The sequence below is a fragment of the Giraffa tippelskirchi genome, chromosome 4 (genome assembly GCF_054371585.1).
Source record: "Giraffa tippelskirchi isolate mGirTip1 chromosome 4, T2T-mGirTip1v1.2.pri, whole genome shotgun sequence".
NCBI lineage: Eukaryota > Metazoa > Chordata > Mammalia > Artiodactyla > Giraffidae > Giraffa > Giraffa tippelskirchi.
In genome coordinates this window covers 137,765,689-137,782,988 of record NC_137278.1, presented here as the reverse complement: position 1 = coordinate 137,782,988, position 17,300 = coordinate 137,765,689, and the positions used below count along the sequence as shown (strand labels likewise).

At 40.9% G+C, this 17,300-nt stretch overlaps 2 protein-coding genes across 3 annotated transcripts in view; one reads left to right on the top strand and one right to left on the bottom strand.

The window, feature by feature from the left end:
- Positions 1-7,785, bottom strand: part of ADAMTS20 (ADAM metallopeptidase with thrombospondin type 1 motif 20) — a 195,783-nt gene extending 187,998 nt beyond the window's left edge. Inside the window, exons 1-2 of the mRNA XM_081593614.1 lie at positions 7,329-7,785; positions 6,378-6,739 (exon numbers count right to left, since the gene is read on the bottom strand). Of these exons, the coding sequence (XP_081449740.1) occupies positions 6,378-6,739; positions 7,329-7,419 (453 nt within the window). The 5' untranslated portion in view covers positions 7,420-7,785. The remainder of the gene's footprint in view (positions 1-6,377; positions 6,740-7,328) is intronic.
- LOC145546538 (uncharacterized) overlaps positions 7,316-17,300 on the top strand; it is a 37,367-nt gene continuing 27,382 nt past the window's right edge. Inside the window, exons 1-2 of one of the 2 annotated variants that reach the window (XM_081593615.1) lie at positions 7,418-11,531; positions 11,578-13,170. In XM_081593615.1, coding sequence (XP_081449741.1) covers positions 7,418-7,756 — 339 coding nt within the window. In that variant the 3' untranslated portion in view covers positions 7,757-11,531; positions 11,578-13,170. Of the gene's footprint in view, positions 11,532-11,577; positions 13,171-17,300 lie in introns of those variants that run through there. The other variant, XM_081593616.1, reaches the window with a different exon arrangement.

Sequence of the window (17,300 nt, the reverse complement as noted above, 5' to 3'; positions counted from 1 at the left end):
TTGACATTTTGGTATGCTTCATTGTTCTGGGCACTGTGGGATGTTTGGCAACGTATCTGGTCTCTACACACTCAGTGCCACTAGCTTCCCCTGCCCCCTGCAGAGCTGTGACACCAAAAGTTTCCCCAGACACTGCCTATGTTCCCTAGGGGACAAAACTGCCCCAGTTGAGAAACACTGGTCTCCATGTGCACTGCCCAGAGAGACCCACTCTTCTTGCCACTGCAACCACATTACTTCCAGCAGCCCCCCTCCCCTCCCCATACAGGGGTCGTCCTTACACAATGGTGGTCTTCTCAGTGCCTCCCCTGCTCCCTGCAGAATGTGCATAAGGGGCTACCACTCCTAACACATCGGACTAACGTACCACCTACAGTTTAAGCCCTCACTCGCTCATAACACATTCCAAGCCTTAATATGAGCTTAACCTTAATTTTCTCCCTTACTCCACAAGCCACTCTACGCTTCAGCAGCTGAGACCCACAAGAAGCCCTTGAATTTTCACATCCCCAAGTGTTTAGTCATCCCTCAAAGTCCAGCTGAGAAGCCTCCTACAGACTCGGTCTCATAACACTCTTAGTCGTGATCTCATAACACTCTTACTCGCGCCTTTCTCACACACCCCATTGGTGTGTGTGTGTGTGTGAGCGCGCGCCTGACGTCACTACGTGGTGGCCCTGAGGAGGTTGAGCATAATTAGCTACGGACTCCCACAGTAGGCTTTGAAATCCATCATGCTTGTGCCCCAGCAGTCTCTCCCAGGCACCACTCAGTCAGTAACCAAGTGTGGCCTGGCTATGAAGAGGAAACTTTCTCTTAGGAGGCAAGGGATTCCTCTGCCGGACAAACAGTCTTGAGGGGGAGCTTTGCGGAACCTTGCTTAGACTGCCCTGCAGCCTGGGGTACTTCTACCCAACACTGTCATCCTCTCTTCACCGGTTTCAGACTCCACTGCTCTCTCCTTTTCTCTAACACAGACACTTCCCCTAAATAAACTCTTTGCACAGTTAACCCCACCTTGCCATCTGAGGACCTAGGCTAACACTGCAATGTTAAAGGCAGAGGCATAAGAAATTCTCCCTAGCATTGTTTATTTAACTGAGTACGGGAATAAATAAAAGGGGTCCTTGTGAATTTTACCAACAAAAAACACGGAATAGCATGTGTAATGATCTAAGGCTATATGACTTCTGAGCAAATAGAAAGTTTAGAAAATAAAAGTTTTACAAGAAGACAAAAAACAATAAAGACACTATTGCTGGTTTCCATGCAGTTATTTCCTGTCTGAACAAGGAGTTACTAGAGCACCTCAATAATCAGTCATCAGAGGGCATTAGTGTCTGACATGCTGCAGAATGGTTCACATGAGAAACTTCAAAAAAAGTACACACAGACACTGCAAGCTACTCCGTGAGAATACTGTAAAAGCCAGATGCAACGTCTGGTTTTATGACATCTGGAAACTGTTTCTTTCAACCAAAAAGACTGCATTGCTTCAAATCCCACCAAGAAACAGTGAAGTTAATTGTCTAGGCAGTCGGGTTAGTCTCTGAGGGCCTCTGGAAGAAGGGAACCCACCAGGTAATGTAAGAGAGCTGGGAGAGAGACAGGGGTTGTCAGGAACGTCTCTGTACAATTTACACATGCCATCCTGACGAGGATATGCCCCAAATATTATATCTTATGGATACTGACCTCTACTTTGGCAACTGTGTATCAACATTATGAGAAGATAGATAATATGACCATGAAAAAAAAGTCTGTAGTTGAATCTAGGGGTCTTAAGGCCTGATAACTATATAGTCTGTGACTTTATCAATGAACTAAAAACAGAGTTTGATTATCCATTATATTGCTTATAGGTAACTTTATGATTTGGCTCTCTTTTCATATATACTATAGATTTTAGAAACATCAAAATAATCAGAAATGTTTGAGTATGTGATAAACACTTATGTGAAAGAAAAATTACAGGGAAGGTAAGATTAGAAAAGCAAAGTTATACCCATATGAAACAAAGAAAATTTCTGGCAGACTCATAGCCCCTTCTGGTTCTTGGGCCCAAAAGACTTAAGAAAACTAAACAATACAAGTTACGGTTCAGTGGTTTAGTGAAAGAGAAAAAAACATGTAAAACCTAAGACTTCCAGAAGTAGGGAAAATACAGCTATATAGAAATTAAAAGAAAGCTTTAGTTCATATATCTGAGTTGAAACATTAGCAACTAAAAGGAATCAATAAATATGTTGTGGCATCAATTTTTTTAAAGGTTGTATGTTCAGAGGTGTTTGGAAAATAGTAATTTGTTTTTTATTCCCTTCCTCTAAAAGTCAAGTTCCTTAGCAGCCACCAGAGAAAGGAAGGTCAGATGCTACTTCATGAGAAGATGGAAGGGAAACAAGTCAAGTGAATGAGACATGAAAGGGGAACTTAGTGGATTCCAGGAAGAAAAGAAGGATGGGTGCAAAGGAAACAGTTGGAAGGAGGCATGTGCGCTGACTCTTCCACTGGGAGGTTAAGGTCTGGAGGCAGGAGAGTTCGATGGTCTAGGGGGACTGCCAAGACAAGTGCTTCAGCGTGCTACACAGGATTCAGGGAGGGATTTCTCTCTGCAAGGTCCTCTCACACACACACTGAACTAAGAGGCATGGCAGAATCTAGCAAGGGGAGGAATCAAGTCCCCATGCCCTGGAGGATCTCAGAGCCTTAGTGGGGTCTGGAAGATTACCAATGGCATCACCAAACCACCTTACATGGGGCAGCACTGCACAGGAGTTAAGCAACCCTGTGTCGAGGGCTGCACAATGCATCAGGCAGACAAGAAATCAAACAGGTGTTGCAGCCAGAACTCAGAGGGATACACAGCACTAGAGAGAACCCAGGAGCGAATGAGTCAGTGAAACCCAACTGAACCAAGAAAAGCTATAACTTCTCAGGCTCAGAATATAGCTGCTGGTGCCAGAAATATGCAGAGACCAAGGCACAAAGGACATTGGAGGCCAGAGGAACTGGAGGACCATATGATTTCCCCACCCTCCTCTCAAGCAATACAAAGGCCTCAGAACACTTTATGGCCTTGTATGAGGTCATTTTCATCAATGGTCAACATTTGCCTGAATCCAGCAATGTTCAAGATAATGAACATTAGCAGAAAAGAAAAAAAAATGAGGAAGTCTCACACTCATTCAAGATATTCAGGAAAAGCATTTGATTAAGTACAACATCTATTCATGATTAAAAGCAAAGAGCAACCAGAAAAAGAGAACCTCAGTAAGACTTGCTCTAACTATACTTCAGTAAATCTCAACTTTAGCGATTAATGGACTGACAGAGATCAAAGCTGGATCATTACAGCAGCACATATACAAAGTCACAAAGATGAGTTGGGAAATGAGCAGGAGCAGGGCCGTAGGTGAGCATTACTGACATCCTGGGCACTGCATCAAGGTGGATCTGCAAAAACTCAGCTGGTTTAGGTTGTGGGTAATGCAACTTTATCTGGATCTAAAGACTAATCTGAGATTAAAAAAAGAAATCTGGTGTTATAACAAACAGACTGTAAAGCCTACCAGAAATTCTGCCACCTGATAGAACTATTATTCTAAAGAGTGCTAAAGACAGAGTCGAAGTAGAAATAAAACAATCATAAAGTGAAAGCTGCTCAGTCATGTCTGACTCTTTGTGACTCCATGGGCTGTACAGTATGTGGAATTCTCCAGGCCAGAATACTGGAGTGGGTAGCCTTTCCGTTCTCCAGGGGATCTTCCCAACCCAGGGATCGAACCCAGGTCTCTCACATTGCACATGGATTCTTTACCAGCTGAGCCACAAGGGAAGCCCAAAATAATAGTTAATACCTGCTATAGTACTAATATCATAAGTGAAAAAAATCAAAGAAATGTCACTAATCTCATTAGTGATTCATTAGTGATTCATTATAATTGGTCCTCATCACACTTCTAAAAGATTTTTAGATCCTGGTACTTCTAGTTATTTGCTGTGTTACTGGAAATTTTCTATCTCTGCCATGACTGATGTCTTCAACACAGACTTACACATACAAAGAAAGTGTGATAAAGCTGAGTTATGTAGGTATGAAAAAATATGTTTTTAAATGTTAAATCAAATTAAACTCTGATAATATCAATAAGTCTATCAAAAGAAAAGTACATACATAAATCAAATTAATAATGCAGGATAACTAGACAACTATGTCCAAATTGATAAAGTGATAGGAAAGGATGAACTTCTGTTAAGACGTAAAAACATTTTCAAGAAGGAGATGCTGAAAAATAATTTGAACTACACCAACATTATGAATCAACATGAGCAGAAACGTTTCCCATCTGAACTTTTATCCATGTCTTAAATACTAAATCAAGAAAACATATTGACCATGGCAAATTTTTGGTAGTAAATCTAGAATTTTCCAGACAAACTAAATATTTTGAAAGGTTCTAGAAAAAAGTATATTTTTCTTTCCTTTTATGTGTAGATGGCTATGTAAATATTAGCGTGTTTCTGCCATTCTGATGTTGAATTTTACATTTATCTATAGCAGGAAAGAAAATTGTCCAAGGCATTCCTTGTATGTATAAATCAAAATAATAATTTTATATACATATAAATATCTTGAGATATATATATGTAATATCTTGATATCTTGATAGATAGATAGATAGATAGATAATAGCAGGGAAAAGAACAAAGAGACATTCCAAATCTACTTAGTAATGACCAATACTCATACTCAGGAAGACATCTTACATCAATTAACCTGAAAGGAAGTATTATATTTGGCCTAGAGGGAACTGTTATCAATTTTCTACTTCATCAAAAAGTAAATAATGTTGATGTTCTGAAACTCTTCTAAATTTTCACCAACAAAAGCCAGAATACTTGGAGAGAATCCTGTAGCCAAATTCTTAGTGTCTTCTTGAACACAAACTTACAAGAAGTAAGTTCATGTATGTTTTAACATTAAGTGTTCACAACTAAAGGTTCTGCGAACTTGGATGGAAAAGTGTTACATCTTTATTTTCCCTAACCTCTGATACTTAACATTTCCTTCAATTATGATTGGAGGTAAAACTACAGACATTGTGACTTTGTTAGCAACAAAATAATAGTTGTGCATCGGTGCCCAGTTGCTTCAGACATGTCTGACCCTTTGTAACCCTATGGACTATAGTCCTCCAGGCTCCTCTGTCCATGGATTCTCCAGGCAAGAATACTGGAGTGGGTTGCCATGCCCTTCTCCAGGGAATCTTTCCAACCCAAGGATCGAACCCTCATCTTCAGTGTCTGTTGTATTGGAGGTGGAATCTTTACCACTGAGCTACCAGGGCAGCCCCAAAATAATAGCTACTTCAACACTAACATAATACATTATGAAACTATCTGGATTATTTATTCTCATTACCACCACAAAAGTATAGAAGTAAGTAATCTTCTCCCCAATTGATATTATTTAATGCATTAATAAAGAAGGATGTATTATGACATCACAAATTCTAATACTTATAACATTTTGATTATTGTTAGCATTTAAAAGGAAGCCAATTAAAGAACATCTGTGCTATTTTACACAGTAAAATTATGCTGACAGGAGGTCCTGGGTTTCCCCTAGAATGCTGAAAAAGTTGATTGGGGGGGGAAGAAGGTTTAGAACCTCTGTTTTAGAGGGAGAAAAACAAAACACAGAATCCAATATTTCATTTTATTTCCTCTCTCTACAATGAGATTTTTACAAAATCCACATCTTTTACTCTTGTCATTCTGATAATGATTTCTCATTTGTTGGCACCAGATCTTTGTAGATGCCCTACATTTTTAAGTGTACATTTTAAACAGACAGATTCAACCTTTTCCCTATCCTGTAATTCACAGATTAATGACTACCCCCACACTAGCAAAAAAAAAAAAAAAACTCTTTTCAAACCCTATATTCATTCTCTTTTTCTTCTATCATTCTTCATTCAAAGAACATATTTAAGTAAATTCAGGGGTGTTGGCCTCAACAGAGAGTCCAGCATGGATGTGTAGGTGAAAGAGCCTGCCCTCCTGCTGGAAACCGCACTTCACGTGAGGACAGAGAGCCCTGCCCAACTCCCCGACTAGCTCAGCATCTGACACTTTTTCTCATAGCTTTGCAAAAGAGGGTCAGTTTTGCCCAGCAGGGAGGGACAGGCTGATCCTCCATACTCCTCTCCCCGTGCAGGAAGGAGTGGCCTCTGGCTTGGGTTCATCTAGGTGTTAACCCCTCAGGTGGCGCACTCTGATCGCTTGGGTCCACCAACCGCGCACTCGGGAAAAGGCAATGCCCGGCTTACTGAACCGGATCCCAAGAAAACGCTAAGGGACCAGAGGGCGCTTACCAAGCCTCCACAGAGGCTGAAGACGGCTGTGTGATCCTCGCGAGCATTGACCTGGCCGCGGTAGAAGCAGTGGCGCAGGTCTGGGGGCGCTGCGCTGAGCTCCTCCGCCCGGTGCGCAGGGCTGCCTAAGTGCACCTCGGTGTATCCCGCAGCCAGGAAGGCCGCGTCGGCGCTCAGGTTCAGCTGGAAGAGCTGCCCGTAGGCGCGGATTCGGTAGTGGGTTCTGAACGGTCTGGGCTCCAGAGTCTCCGAGCTGCGCTTCCTCCGGCTGAAGTGGTGGCTCTCCGGGAACACTTCGCCGAACTCATTGATCCGCGCGGGGGTCACCACTTCGTAGGAGGCCAGTGTCCTCACTAAGGCTTCTGCAATCACAGCGATACGGCCATTGAGCCCCCACCCGTTTCCAACTTCCCAGCCTCGAACTTCTTCAACCAGACTTCCTTTCCAAAGGGCCAAGGCCCCAGGTCCCCATATCCCCGGCCGGGCGCGACAAATGGACACACGCTGGCCAGCGCGCGCGCACACACACACGTGCGCTCTGTGAGTGTGCCTGCCTGCTTTCCCACACCCCCGATTCTCTCCACCCTCCCCAAGCAGGGGCTCTGACATCCAGGGTCCTCAGCAGCCACCTCCTTCCCGCGTCCATCTTCTCTTCTCCTCCCCGTGGCCGCCAACTCGTGCCCCGCTGGCGCCCTCGCCATCCTGTCCCACGCGCCCCCGCCGCGTGGTCCCCGAAGGGAGACGTGCGTGGTCCCTGCGCGCGCGATTCCTAGAAACCCCGCATAGCCGCAACCTCCGGGGATGCTTCGGGCTGACGGATCCCGGAGTCCCGAGAGCCCCGGCAGGGCTACGGTCCCCCAAAGGACAGAGTCTCTTCCCCCGCCTCCGTCCTCCCGCCCCTTCTGGCCCGCGCCCCACCTCGCTGCTGAAGGCGCCCCGCGGTGACCTTACCCTGCCTCGGGTGGAAGTGAACTTCCCAAGACCTGGTGATGAAGAGCGAGAGCTGGTAAAGCAGCCCCGTCAGCCACTTGACCACCCGCATGGTTCCACCGGGGGGATACCGACCGGGGAGGCCAACTCGAGCCGCCCGCCGCCCCGCCGGCTTCCCAGCGCTCCGCTGCCTCTCCTCCCTCTCGCCTGTCGCTCTCCGCGCCGGCCGCCGCGGCGTCTCAGCAGCCTCCGGAGCAGCAGCCTCGGCCCCGGGCCGGCCCGTCGCGCCACACTGCCAGCCTTCGCTCCCTGAGCCGCTGCTTCATCGCACTGCAGCCCCGCAGCCCCCGGCTCGCTCTCTGCAGCCTCGCTTCGCTTCCTGCGCCCGCACCGCCTTCGGAAGCCCTCTACACCAGTCCAGCCCAGCGCGAGGAAGCAAGTCGACCTAGCAGGAACGGTGCCAAGATAGCCACCCCAGGCCGGGCTAGCGCGGGGGAGAGCCCGCCCCCAGGGGCCGCACCGGGCCAATCAGCGGGAGGCGCGGCCCGGGCTCGCCCTCCCGCGAGCGGCCCGCCCCCAGCTCCCAGCCGCACGCGGAGTGCGGTCCCAGCGGGCTCCCGCTGTGGGCGTGCAGCGTGGTGAGTCGCCCGAGGCCCAATTGGACACCATCCAGGTACCCGTAAAACCTAGGACTCAAGTTGCGCGGCCGAGGTCCAGATAGGGGATAGGTGTGTGAGGTTTTAGTTCTTACAATGAAATGGCAAGCATCAGATGACAAGTTTCTTTTATTTGTGTTTCATGGTAATGCTAGGCTTCTCAAACAACATAAAATAAACCACAGCGGGAAATTCTTGTAGGCAGAGGATGCTACCAATGAAGCTTAATGGCCAGGCCTCATTTGCAAGGCCCCTTGTGCACCCGAGGAGTTGTTGGGAGTTTCAGTATTAGAGTGGAGAGCAAAGGTGCAATCAACAAACACTTCTGGGGAAGAATTTCTGACAATCACCTAAAGAAATTCAACAACAAAAAGGATCGCAGTCTCCAAAGTTAGAGTAGCTATTGTATTTTTTTTCATTTCAATATTCATTTTTTTATACCTAGTTTTGCATAAAGGGCCTCACCAAATTATGTAAATGTCAGCCACCACAAAATTTGCATGTACCCCTGTCTGTGTGCCATTGTTTTTATGAGACTTTCTGGGGGTAATTGCACAGTATTCATATGCCCTTTGTTTATAATACCCAAATAGCCCCATGTATTCACAGTCATCTTCCTCAGCATTTACTGTAGCTCTGAATCCAGTTGTGTCATCATGTGGTTTGTTAAGTTGGATAAAGCTCAGTGACAGCAAAAAGTGTCATCATTTCAGAACTCCTTTCTCACTACCCAAATCCACCTGTTTAATTTGCAGGTTCCATATTGCTCCTCTCTATAACCAGTAAGAAAAAAAAAGAGAGAGAGAGAGAGAGAGGAAGTGGTCAAATATTCTCCAAATCCAACCAAGGGAAAGAAAAAGTATGAGTATAAAAAATAAAGGAATTAGATGAATAAATCTTCACAAACATAAAGAAATACACTCTCAATTTAGTCCCTGGCTGTCCTTTCTCCTATGAGCTCTCAACAATGAAAATACTGTTCACTCTGAGTTGACCTCTCAACTCAGAGGCCTCTGTATCATGCCCTTGGTCCATCTGTTCACCACAAATGTGGAAGTCTTGTCCAAGGAAGATTTTCTTACTTTTGCCAAGGAAATTGCCCAACTTAATAATGATAATTCTTCCACAATCCATCCCCTTCTCATCTACCCCTTTCTCACAAGTGTCATTTTTATTCATCACAGAATTACAGACTTCTCATGGTGTTTTTCTAAATGAATCCTACTGTTACTCTAAACAAAGCAAAAATGGACTTGACCCACAACTCTTTGGTGGTTATCTTCAGTATACTGTAATTTAGAGTCATCCCAATTGCCCTGCAGCTCTGAATGCATCTTTACCTTAGGAGCCATGCCTGTGTGTGCATGCTAAAACGCTTCAGTCATATGACTCTGTGCAACCCTATGGACTGTAGTCCACCAGGTTCCTCTGTCCATGGAATTCTCCAAGAAACACTGGAATGGATTGTCAGGCCCTCTGCCAGGGGGTCTTTCCAACCCTGGGATCGAACCTGCATCTCTTACATCTCCTGCATTGGCAGGCAGGTTCTTTACCACTAGCGCTACCTGGGAAGCCCAGGTGCTATGTCTACTGCTGCTGCTAAGTCACTTCAGTCGTGTCCGACTCTGTGCGACCTCATAGACGGCAGCCCACCAGGCTCTGCCATCCCTGGGATTCTCCAGGCAAGAACACTGGAGTCGGCTGCCATTTCCTTCTCCAATGCATGAAAGTGAAAAGTGAAAGTGAAGTCGCTCAGTCCTGTCCGACTCTGCGATCCCATGGACTGCAGCGTAGGAGGCTCCTCTGTCCATGGGATTTTCCAGGCAAGAGTACTGGAGTGAGTTGCCATTGCTTTCTCCGGTGCCGTGCCTACCTTCACACAAATAACAGAAAATAGAACTCTGCACCTGTTTAACTATCTGACTGCCGACTGCAAGCAAAATAGATATTTCATTTTCATCACAGAATGTTTGTCATTCAAAGTAGTATTTGCAGTGGAGCATTTGATTTTCAATCTGCTTTAACTTTTTGGAAACAATGTCCTAGGAACAGGACTGTTTTTTCTTGTTTTAAAGAAGCAGGAATATGTATGGGATATGTATTTTATGTCATTATAATCTGCACAGTGTTTAGTAAAGATCATTATTTCTTTCCTTTTATAAAAGATAAATGTTACACAGTATCTAAGTAACTAACTGGATTTCTACAACCCTGACACCAGAGTTTTTTCATTATTCCAGACTAGAACTGTTGTGATATTCACATTGTTTATCTCTCTTCCTTTCTCCTTTCCTACTTGTGAACATGTCATGAATAAACTAATCTATGCCATCTAAATCAAGCATTTCTCCACATGGACAAGTATAGCTACCACTTATGGAATTCCTTTGACATACCAAGCACTATACAAGGGACTTTAGAAAGGTTACCTTATTTATTTATGCATTTCCCCCTCATGAGACTTAGAGAAATTAGGTAATCCAACCCAGATCACATATCAAGTTAGACTCAAATCTCTTTGGTATCAAATTCCATACTTTTTAAGAGAAGACTGTATTCTTCATACTAGCTCAAACCTCATGCAGCACAGTCATAATCAGCAACAACTCAGAAAATAAAGCCATAGTTATATCAAATGTAATTTTGTTTGATTTGTAATGCCAATAATTATCATTATAAATACAAGCTATGTTATGATATTGGCACAGTGTGGAAGAAGTAATTCCAATCTTTCAAAGCAGGGATATATGTGCACTATACTCAAGATAGATCTTGCTTTATCATCTGAATTTGACCATGACCAGCTGTGTAAACTTCAAGAATGTATTCAAACTCGATAAGCCTACTCTTTATCAACTGTAAAATGGAAGCAGTAATAGTTATCTCAGGCAATGGTTAAGGTGACTAAAAGAGGTAATGTATTTGGCATAATATTGAACAAAATATGTGCTCAGTGTATGTTCATGCTGATTATGATTTTTACTATGTTACAATAGGAGACTGAGCATTCATACCAAAAGAAACAACTAAATGAATACAGACTGCTTTTCTAATATTAGTAGGTAGGATTTTGGCTTATCATTCTTTGCTGTTTTCCTAAAACTGGGGGGGTTTCTGAGATGCAAGACTTTCAATGTGAAAACAGGATGTGCTGAGCAAACTGGGATGAATGGTCACTCAGGTCCAAGGTTCTCAGCTAAGGCACCATTGACTTTTGGGGCTGGGTTAGTCTTTGTTATAGAGTTGCTGCCCTGTACATTTTAGAATGTTTATCAGTATCCTTGCCCTCCATGCATTCAATGCCAGGATACCTCACCCCTGTTGTGACAACCCCAAATATTTCTAGACATTGTTCAATGTGCCCCCAGGGAAACAAATTGGCCCCAGTTGAGAACTACTGACCTAACAAGGGGAGAGAGTTGGAAAATGATAAATGCACAGAAAATGGGTTTGCCAAGAGACCCCCATAGTTGCTGTTTACTTTTTAATTATAATGACCAATTGTTTAGTAGAAACTCTTTATATGTTGTAGCAGATGGGGAAATTTTTCATTATTATAGTTAAAATAGTACAACCTGTAGCCATTGAATTAATAACTTTTATAGTTAAAATAGTACAACCTGTAGCCATTGAATTAATAACTTTTAAAAGGCAATGCCAAAGAATGCTCAAACTGCTGCACAATTGCACTCATCTCACACGCTAGTAAAGTAATGCTTAAAATTCTCCAAGCCAGGCTTCAGCAATACATAAACCGTGAAATTTCAGATGTTCAAGCTGGTTTTAGAAAAGGCAGAGGAACCAGAGATCAAATTGCCAACATCTGCTGGATCACTGAAAAAACAAGAGAGTTCCAGAAAAACATCTATTTCTGCTTTATTGACTATGCCAAAGCCTTTGACTGTGTGGATCACAATAAACTGTGGAAAATTCTGAAAGAGATGGGAACACCAGACCACCTGACCTGCCTCTTGAGAAACCTGTATGCAGGTCAGGAAGCAACAGTTAGAACTGGACATGGAACAACAGACTGGTTCCAAATAGGAAAAGGAGTATGTCAAGGCTGTATATTGTCACCATGCTTATTTAACTTATATGAAGAGTATATCATGAGAAATGCTGGGCTGGATGAAGCACAAGCTGGAATCAACATTGCCGGGAGAAATATCAATAACCTCCGATACACAGATGACACCACCCTTATGGCAGAAAGCAAAGAAGAACTAAAGAGCCTCTTGATGAAAGTGAAAGAGGAGAGTGAAAAAGTTGGCTTAAAGCTCAAAGTTCAGAAAACTAAGATCATGGCATCTGGTCCCATTACTTCATGGCAAATAGAAACAGTGACAGACACAGTGACAGACTTTATTTTTCTGGGCTCCAAAATCACTACAGATGGTGACTGCAGCCAAGAAATTAAAAGATACTTAACTCCTTGGAAGGAAAGTTATGACCAACCTAGACAGCATATTAAAAAGCAGAGACATTACTGTGCCAACAAAGGTTCATCTAGTCAAGGCTATGTTTTTTCCGGTAGTCATGTATGGATGTGACAGTTGGACTATAAAGAAAGCGGAGCACGGAAGAATTGAAGCTTTTGAACTGTGGTGTTGGAGAAAACTCTTGAGAGTCCCTTGGACTGCAAGGAGATCCAACCAGTCAATCCTAAAGGAAATCAATCTTGAATATTCATTGGAAAGACTGATGCTAAAGCTGAAACTCCAATACTTTGGCCACCTGATACGAAGAGCTGACTCATTTGAAAAGACCCTGATGCTGGGAAAGATTGCAGGTGGGAGGAGAAGGGGAGGACAGAGGATGAGATGGCTGGATGGCATCACCAACTCGATGGACATGAGTTTGAGTAAACTCTGGGAGTTGGTGATGAACAGGGAGGCCTGACGTGCTGCAGTCCATGGGGTCACAAAGAGTCAGACACGACTAAGCGAGTGAACTGAACTGATCAGCCAATCTCATCATCTTTCTTTTAATTGTGATATTTATGCCATTTATACTTAATATAATTATATGTTTACATTCAATTCTGTTATCCTGCTATTTGTTTCCTATTCTCTTCTTTTATTTCTGGGAATAGTAGTCTCAGTTGTGTTTGTTTTTTTTTTTCTTTCTCTTTCATAATTTAAAGATATTGATCTATTGTCTTCTTTCTTGAGTGTTTTGCCAATAAAGATATGTCATCCTTATCCTCTGTATATGGGGTACCTTTGTAATGACTGTTTTTATGATTTTTCTCTCTCAATCACTATAGTTGTGTGAACTGTTTATGGTGTACCCTGAGGTGATTTTTTTCATGTGTCTTGTTTTTGGAGTTCATTGAATTTTGGGGACTGCAAGTTTATCATTTTCATCAAATGTGCTAACTTGGGAGCCATTATTTTTTCAAATGTATATTTTTATTTTTCCTTCTTCTCCTTTAAGTGTTCTAATTATACATATATGAAATCGAATGAAATTGTCTTACAGCTCTGTGAGGCTCAGTTCTTTAAATACTATGTCTTCCTTTCTGTGTTTTGTTTTATTTTTTTGCTGTCTTCAAATTCACTTGTCTTTTCTTCTGCAGTGTCTAATTTGACAGTAATCCTATTCAATGTACCTTTTGTCTCACAAGCTATAGTTTAGAACTTTAGCTTGGGTCTTTTTTGTAGTTTACATGCCTCTACTCAACTTTTTAAACATATGGAATGCAGTTGCAATCATTCTTTTGATGTCTGTTTTTAACATATGAGCAAAATTCTCAGTCAAGGTTTGACTAATTGATTTTTTCCCCTCAGTATTGGTCATACTTTCCTGCACCTTTGAGTACTTGACAATTTTTGATTGGATGTGAATATTACATTTGTGAATATTGTGAATATTACCTTTTGGGGTGCTACATGTGTTTGTATTCCTATAAATCTTCTTGACCTTTGTTCTGGGATGCAGTTAGATCCTTTCTGATTCTACTTTTAAAGTGCATTAAGCAACAGTGAAGCAATGCTCAATATAGGGATAATTGTTCCCCTTATTTATTATTATTAATAATGATTATTTTGAGGCAAGATCTGTCTGTGTACATCAATGCTTATGAATGGAAAGATTTTCCAGTCTGGTTAGTGGGAACAGACACTATTTCTAATCCTGTAAGAGCCAAGGGCACTATTACTTCTGATTCTTTTGAGTGATTCTTTCCTTATTCTTGTAGAATTTCTCACATGCATATGCACTATTTTTAAAGACTGGTATAGTTCATCTTGTTCAATTATGGTGGAAAAGTCAACTTAACAGATGAACATTGCTGCATAAATTGGGATAGTTCACCTTCTTCTGGAAATTCCTTTAAAAAACAAAGGATAATGGTAACTCCAAGCTTGTAGAACAGTTATCATAAACAAAGAAATAAATGAAAGAAATAAATAAAATATTCACAAAGGAGAAAGAAGGCTCGGCAGGCACAGACATCAAGTAATATGAGGGAAAAATACACTTTCTCAAGATGAGTATTCACCCTGTTTTTTGAAAGTTATAGACCTTGTGTGAAACATCAAAAGTTGAGTATGTGAGCAGGTTCATTATCAGGAGTTCTCCTAGACCATGTTTTGTCAAGAGAAGCAGAGGAAACAGGCTATGCAAACAATAAAAATGAAGCCAGAGCTATAGGAAGCTTTGTGATGAGACAGGAAGAAAGTAGCTGGAAAGCTACTGCACCTCTCAACCCCAACAAGTAGCTGAGCTGATCCAGAAAAATTTAGTTAATTCAAAGATGGCTTTTTTTTTAAGGATTGCCCACAATAAATGCAAATATACTCTAAGAAGCAAGCTGGGAAAGAGGATCAAACTTTACCTACCACTGGAAAAAAAAATGTCAGAGAAGTCTGGTTATGGAGCAGATAAAAATTGTGACCAAATATTTTGGAATTAATGATAAAACAATGAAGAGATTCCTTTTGAAATTAGACCTCAAATCAGAAATACAGGAAGTCAGGGACAGTATAGAAAGATAAAAGGAAGAAATAAAATATATTCTAGCAAAATTTAGAAAAGAAGTGGGGGGAGCATCACAACTAAAACAAAATTGAAAACAGTTTAACAGAAAATTGAAAAATATTAAATAAAGAATTTGGAAAAATGAGGGAAGTGACCATGTTGAAATGGAAATTGCGGCGGGAAAGAAAAGAAGGAAAGAAGAATGAATAGATTAGGGAGGAAAATATACAAAGATATGTATTAGAAATCAACATGCATGTATTTTGAGTCATCCCTGAAGAAAAAAAAAATCAGAAAAACAGAAAAAAAGTTGTTAAAATCATGATTCAAGAAAGCTTTTGTTGAAATAGAACACCTGAATCAGTGTATCTAGAAAGACACACTGGCTACAAAGGAATTAACAAAAAAGGTCAACATCAAGACATTTCCTAATAAAGTTATTGGGCTTTAAAAAAAAGAGAATGTTTTTACCCAATCAGATAAAATAAATATTATTTATGAGAATAAAATAAATAGGTTATATTCACATTCTCCACAGTAACATTCAACATCTCAAGACAGTGGAATGTTATCCTTAATATACATACTTGAGGAAAGAAAACATGAGCCAAGGATTGTACCCACCCAAACTATCCTTTAAGTACAGACAATAGACAAACAATTTTGAATATACAAGAACTCAGAGAATATTTTTCTGACAGCCAAAATGAAGAGAGGATGGGTAAATGATGGCAAAATGAGTGATAGTTTTGAATAATTTTAAGTTGAAGCTAAGATTGAAACAAATGTTGAGTAACAGAACAAAATGAAAATTGTATCAAGTAAGATGGTTTTGAACTGTGGTGTTTGAGAAGACCCTTGAGAGTCTCTTGGACTGTAAGGAGATCAAACCAGTCAATCCTAAAGGAAATCAACAATGAATATTCATTGGAAGGACTGATGCTGAAACTGAAGCTCCAATACTTGGGCCACCTGATGTGAAGAGACAACTCATTGGAAAAAACCCTGATGCTGGGAAAGATTGAGGACAGGAGGAGAAGGGGATGACAGAGAGTGCGATGGTTGGATGGCATCACCAACTCAATGGACATGAGTTTGAGCAAAGTCAGTGAAATAGTGAAGGACAGGGAAGCCTGACGTGCTGCAGTCCATGGGGTTGCAAACAGCTGGACATGACTAAGCAACTGAACAAGAACAAAGATGAAAAATAAAATACAAATACATTGCAGTTTTAAATATAAAACCATATTGCATAGCAACAAACACCACATAGTAGAAATTGAATTAAAAGGAGATACAAGAAAGAACAGATTAATTGCAGGAGTTTTTAAAACACATCCGTCAGTTCATGACATAGCAGAGGGCAAGAACATAAGTGAGAATACAGAAGACCTAAATAACGTAAGTTATAAAACAGTTGTATCTTGAAATATAACTTTTGTATAAGCATGTAATATACATAAATTCCAAGAAATAAAAATAGTTTTGACAGCAACAGCATTCTCTGATCACAGTCTAATAAAATAAAAATAACAAAAGCAGGAAAATTAAAGGTCGTTCTAGAGAGAGTTTTAAAATAATTCTTAGGTCAAATAGAAAACATATACTAAAGATTTCTAAAAGATTGTTTTAGAAAATCAGCAATAATAAAAAGCTGAACATAGGGATAAAATAAGACAAGACTCAGAAGAAATTTATTTTATAATTATAAAATTTCAGATAACTTTAAAAAATAAAGGAAAAATTAATTTAGCAAGTAATTCAAATGTTATTAAAAAATTAAAGGAAAACAGAATGAAGAAATTAATAAAGATGCAAGTAGAATGAAATATTAGAAAACAAACTATAGGCTCTTAAATTATACTAAAGATAATGTGTCTAAATGACTGGTGGAAGAAAATTGCCACAAATGAAGAAAATTGCCACAAAAGGAAAACTCAAAAGTCTCCTTAAGAAGTTAGTCTGTAAATATGTGTAGCTTGAATATGTATAGTTACATTATCCTAGTGACAAACTTTTTTTGTTTTGTTTTTGTCATGGGTAATAAGGGAGAGAGTTTCCGAGAAAGATAAAAAACAAAAAACTAGACATCTTATTTCTGGTTCATAAACGAGAGGAATAAAAAAAAACAATAGCTTTTACGACAGTATCACTAAGTAATAAAACTAAGAAATGATAGCAAAAGAAGTATGTGGAAAGATACACACTAGTGTCAGTGATGGTATTCTTGGATGGTAGAGCATAAGTAATATGTATTCTTAATTTTAGCTAAAATGGGCTTGTATCCCTTAAATAGTGATAATTAAAAGAGGATTCTCTATCTCACAACAGACCCAAAAATCAATTCCAGATTTAC